At 44.6% G+C, this 6,000-nt stretch overlaps 1 protein-coding gene across 1 annotated transcript in view; it reads left to right on the top strand.

Annotated features, from left to right (window-relative positions):
* The first annotated feature begins 1,410 nt into the window (after positions 1-1,410).
* gch2 (GTP cyclohydrolase 2) overlaps positions 1,411-6,000 on the top strand; it is a 36,143-nt gene continuing 31,553 nt past the window's right edge. Inside the window, exon 1 of the mRNA XM_078230539.1 lies at positions 1,411-1,711. Within this exon, the coding sequence (XP_078086665.1) occupies positions 1,417-1,711 (295 nt within the window). The 5' untranslated portion in view covers positions 1,411-1,416. The remainder of the gene's footprint in view (positions 1,712-6,000) is intronic.

The raw sequence follows: 6,000 nt of genomic DNA, 5'->3' as shown, positions 1-6,000 counted from the left end.
GCTGGCCAGCCAGCGACACCCATGTCCCATGAATGAATTAAAAAAACTTTGTCCCACAGCTCTCTGTGGCAAGGAGTTTCAAAGACTCACAACCCTCTGGGAGAAGGAATTCCTCCTTATCTTAGTATCTCAGCTCAGAGAGTCACCCAAGGCCGGAATTGAATCCAGGTCCCTGGAGCTGTGAGGCAACAGTGCTAACCACTGTGCCACAGTGCTGACTTGGAGGGAGAAACAGTTTGGCCGGAATTTTACCAGCACGCCCGCCCGAGGCTCGTAAGATCGCGCCTGAAGCCAAAGTAGAATGCTGTTCCGCGAGCCTTGCCTGCCTCAGAATCGGGATGCGCATGCTGGTAAAATCAGGGCCAATGTTTCGATCCAATACGACTCTTCAAGCATCAAACACGTTTCCCGTTTTGTCCAGCATTCACTTACAGTACCTTTCATGATAAATCTTTGCCTAATAGCAGCAAACAGGGACCCGGGTTCGATTCCCGATTTAGGTCACTGTCTGTGCAGGGTCTGCATGTTCTCCCCGTGTCTGCGTGGGTTTCCTCCGGGTGCAGTCTGAAAGACGTGCTGGTTTAGGTGCGTTGGCCATGCTAAATTCTCCCTCAGTGTACCCGAACAGACACCGGAGTGTGGTGACTAGGGGATTTTCACAGTAACTTCATTACAGTGTTAATGTAAGCCTATTTGGGACACTAATAAATAAACTTTAAAACTTTAAACAACGTGTTATGGTGAAATCTAATTCCAGCATTGCCATATGGTGGACAGCAGAGGATGTGAGGTGGGGTGGGGGTGGGGGGGAGGGTGGGTGAGGGGAGCGCTCTTGTGTTTAAAGGAGGGAGCCCGTTTTATTTATCAGGCTGGTCACTTTTATAGGCAGAGGCGATATAGGTCCTCTGGCTGTCACTGCCATCCATAGTGATTGATGTCAATTTAAAATTAGTAAGAAGTCTCACAACAGGTTAAAGTCCAACAGGTTTTTTTGGCTGCACAAGCTTTCAGAGTGTCGCTCCTTCATCAGGTGAGTGAGGAGTTGTGTTCACAAACAGGGCATACATAGACACAAACTCAATTTACAAGATAATGGTTGGTCACTTAAAAATGAGTCATTGATGGAAAGGACAGCGTGGTACTGGTTCTGGCTGGGTGAGGAGGACTCTCTGGAAAACATCCTTATTTCCTGAAGACAATTATCTCCCCCCACCCCACCCAGCATGAACCTGCCCCAGCACAATTTAATATGGCTCAATGGGACAGGCACAAGTGCTGACGTGGGAGCAACGCAGGGAGAAATGAAGCGAGGCCGGTCTGTTAATCTCTGGAGGTATAAATAGAGAGACAGCACACACACACACACCACAGAGACACAGTGAGGTGCTTGTATCTGGTCAGCATTTCCAGTACAGCATGGAAATCACCAAGCAGATAGTCAGTGCAGACATGAACGGGCTGTGCTGCGCTAAGAAGTTCGTGGCCAGCTGTCTGGAGGGCTACGGCGACTTGACTTTGGAGCCGCCGGTGCAGTGGAAGGAGGAGAAGAAGCGAGGCGGGGAGGATGCACGGGCAGCCCTGGAGGAAGCTTACAGCAGCATCCTGAGAGGGCTGGGGGAGAACCCCGAGAGACAGGGGCTACTCAAAACCCCCGGAAGAGCCGCCAGAGCCATGCAGTTCTTCACCAAAGGTTATCAGGACAACATTTTCGGTAACTTAAAAGATCTGGCTTTCCTTTGCCGCATTTTGCTAACCACAGTTTACTCAGCAAATGTTAACCTTTATTCAGCAAATGTTAACCTTTTACTCCAAATCATTCAGCACGTGGGAGAAATGCATTGTCACAGAGTTCTGAGTTGGCACCCAATTTATTTATTTTTAGCCAATCTCCACACTTTCCCCTTTTGGGGAATAGGAGGGAAGGATTCCCAAGCTGACTGTCTGTTGACCAGTGTTATGCTAACTAAGTGGTGTTGGACTTGAACCTCTGGTCCAGAGGTAGGGACACTACCACTGTGCCACAAGCCCCTTTCCTGAGGTGCACAAATAAATCTGGGTTAACCCCACTGTGTATGGAGCATTGAAGGAGCCAGTTTGATGCAGATTGAAAGGGGCAAGTTGGTGAATCCATTGTTTTGCACGATCTATTATTTGTGGGCAGTGATAGTCATGTGGGTAAACACTCTGGGGTCAGGTAGAAGGATGGTGGTGGTTATTCATTGCCTTAGACGTTGTGGCCCATTCAGATGCCTCCATCACATCCACAGCTACCTGGTGTGTGTGTGTGTGTTTAGCTCAGGTAGCCAAGGGCAATGGAAGGAGATTGAGATGCCCTGTACCCTCCCTTGTGTCAGCTGCACAGGAATAGGGCCTGGGTGGGATTGTGGTCGGTATAGACTCGATGGACCGAATCACCTCCTTCTTCACTGTAGGGATTCTATGAGTCAAAATGTTGCGGATTGCAATCCCACTCCAGGGACTAGAGGACAGAAATTGAGGCTGAGGGAATGCCTCACTACCTTGGAGGCACTTTCTTCTTATTTCGGCTTCTCTCGTTTTACATGGGGTTGCCACGATGCTGACAGTGTCTCCTTTTCCTCCTGTCAGCCACCCATTTCTCTTCTAATCCCACAGCGTTTCCGTCTCTCACCATCACATCTGGCCTTCAGCCACCGTTTTCTCCTCCCTGGCAGGGAGTGTGTATTGGTGCCAGTCCCAAACTTAGACAATTGGAGAGGAAGGACTGTACACCCAAATCCAAATGAGGATTGATATGAATGGAAATGGCATTGTTGGAGGTGCTAGCTGTTGTGTTTTATACCTTGGAGATACGCAGAGATGACACACAAGTCGCTATGCGTGTAAATGATTTATTTAGTGCTTTTAAGATGTCTGCACTTTCATTTGCTTGCTTGATTTCAGTTCAGTTTCAGTTTCTCTGTACCCACACCCAGGCTTGACTAGTAGCACACTGAACAAAGAAGCGTTAAGAGGCACACATAATCAATGACCAAACAATTGGACTATTGAATACAGTAGAGCCAGGATTTTGTGAACCCTCCTGCTCAGCAAAATATTATCCTGTCAAATTTGAATATAGATTTAAATGGCTCACCGCTTCTGCTGTAGGGAGATATGCCACGGGCAGGCCTTGAAATTTTAGCCTACAACTTTTCCCCCTTTTGTAAATCTAAAAAATCTTATTTTAAACTATACCATCTAAAACGACAAACACATGCACCTCAATTCATTTCTTAATGTTTAACAGACTTTTCACTGAGTGTACAAGCTACTCGGTTTGTAATGAACACTTCTGTGCTGCAATCTATTGCTGGCCCCCAGACCCCTTCATGGGATCGCTTTTTTATCCTAGATTTCCTTCGTGGGCAACATGCGATACATGTCGCTGTTGCACTCTTGGGATAACTGCTCGAGTTCCATGTGTAATACAGTTGTCATCAAACAACGTGAGTTCATTGCGTACTCTGTAGTATGGGATTACTCTTTCTCTATTACATGGGGCCACTCAGTTTTTACTTTCTGCGGTACGCTGGCTATCACCAATTCTGTTTCAATTTCTCTTACATAACAAGATTTGCAGTCGCGTGCAAAATGACCATGATCACTTAGTCCTCAATGTCTGCAAGTTACTAATCACTAATGCTCTCTGCGATAGCAGTATAGTTAAACATGTCAGCAGCTCGGTTGCATGAATCTGTGAGATACTCTACCTCAAAGTTTGTCAAATGGTTTTTTGCTGTGTGATTGCTCATTCCCAATGTGCATCTTTGTGCGGTACGTTCTGAGGAGGCTCCACATTATGTATATATGACTTTATCAGGCCCCGCCCAGCCAGAGTGACAGTGTAAGCCCTGCCCACTCACTTTTTTTTCTGAGTGAGGCTCAAGATCTGGAGTGAAAACAGGTCTGCATAACTGGAGAGTTACACACCAATTTTCTGTCTGAGCCTGTTACTTCAAAAAAATATGGTAAGATTCCACCCAGAGAAACTTTGCAGTAGAAGGATCAGTTGCTCGCGATCACAGATTTATAATAATTGGCAGAAGAACCGGGAAAAATTAAATTGATGTAGTATGTTGTTATGGTCTGTATTATCTGAAAGGGTGGCAGACGTAACCTATATGATTACTTCCAAAAATGTATTGGACCAATACTTGGGCCAGAAATTTCTGGCCATTCACGCCCTTCTGCGCTGCCAGTAAGGACAGAGAATTTGGCGCTCAGTCAAATCTCCATCACTGCAGCGGGACCAGAGATGGAAAATTCTGACCTTGGTGTGGAAAAAATTTCAGGAGTAAAGAGAAAGAGCAGGAGAGTTGGGCAAAGAACATCACTCACAGAGAATAAAAGCAAGAACATTATGTTAAACCTGTAGAAATACTAGTTTGGCCTCAATTGGAGTGTTGTGTCCAGTTCTGGTCACCATACTTTAGGAAGCAGGTGAAAGCATTAGAGAGGGTGCAGAAAAGATTCATGAGAATGATTGATCTTAATTAACAGGAGGTCGTGTTGTGTTGCGGGGGACAGGTAGGTGAGGGCATTAATTTTCCAAGTCTAGTTCAGTTCTAATATTATGATTGCTCATTCTATATGCTTTAACTTATGTAACATTGTTTAAGCGTTGATGCAGAATATTGTGGCAACAGTGAGTATTTGATATATCTCTTTAAAATGCATCCCTTTTTAATCTTTCCTTACCTGTTTTCTCAGTTACTATCTCAGGGATGATTGATCTTAATTAACAGGAGGCGGTGTTGTGTTGCGGGAGATAGGTAGGCGAGGACGTTAGTTTTCCAAGTGTCCAGTTCAGTTCTAGTATTCAGTTCGTGGATGTTAGTTTTTCAAGTGTCTAGTTCAGTTTTAATATTATGATTGCTTATTCTATATGCTTTAACTTATGTAGCATATCTGTCATTGTTTAAGCTTTGATGCCGAATTCTGTTTGGCCTATTTTCAGACATCCCTGGTCTATTTTATTTTAAGAAAAGCATAGGTTGCATAGGTTCACGTGTTTCGTAATGACCAGAATTGAAAACATGCAAGATGCAGCCTGCCTAAAACTCAATGCACCTTCAGTAGTGTTGGGTCCATTCATTCGTGTGAACAGCACAGGTACGGGGTTTAAAAATGAATTTCTTTTACTGAACAGAACTTAAGAAATTTAACATGACAGAAGCAGTAAAAAGAAGAAAACTTGGAGACTGGGTTCTAAGCAAGCCAAGCCCTGTACTGTACACACTGAACTGAGCTTGAACAGGATCTTGAAAACAAACTGAACACAGTTCCAAACTATATTTCAATTCTTATCTCGTTTTTGGAAATGTTTTTCGCAGTCAGTCTCTGTCTGGAAAAACAATTCTTGCAGCTGCTGTTGTTTGCCTGAATTGTGTACCCTTCAGGAATGTAGTCAATTTTCAGCTAACCTTTAGCCTTCTGAGTTTTAAAATGTAGTCAAGTTAGCAGTCGATTTTTTTAAAGCTTAGCAGAGGTCGGTGCATCGGCAGAAATATCTTAAAATGAAGTCTTTGCATAAATGAAGTCTTTGCATAGACCGAAGCAAACAGGGCTAAGCAGACATAGGATCTCACAAGGAGGCTGACTGCAGACTTAAACTCTATTGATTGTGCAAAATAGCAAAGCTTTCTGTTCACTTTATTAATTGCTCCTCCACCACTAGCTGGCCAGGTTGTAATTCTTGGATATTTGAAAGAAGGAAGGCACAAGGGTAGAGAGACAGCAGAGGGGGTTACAGGGAGAGGGTGAGGGGAAGCAAAAGATGTATCCTTAGACCATCAGCGGTTTGTAAATCAGAAGACATGATGGACAAGGGGTAAGTAGATTGTGAGAAAGAGGATTAAGTATGTTCGGTACTTTCAGCATCACCGCTGGCCACAGTGTCAGCAGAGTACTCCAATGATGGTGAACAGTGTCTCCTCCATCAGGGTTAGGGTACACAACTGTGTCTACCCCCTGCTGGTT

Source organism: Mustelus asterias, chromosome 15 (assembly GCF_964213995.1).
Source record: "Mustelus asterias chromosome 15, sMusAst1.hap1.1, whole genome shotgun sequence".
NCBI lineage: Eukaryota > Metazoa > Chordata > Chondrichthyes > Carcharhiniformes > Triakidae > Mustelus > Mustelus asterias.
The sequence above is the reverse complement of the archived record's forward strand: the minus strand, read 5'-3'. Positions and strand labels throughout refer to the sequence as shown.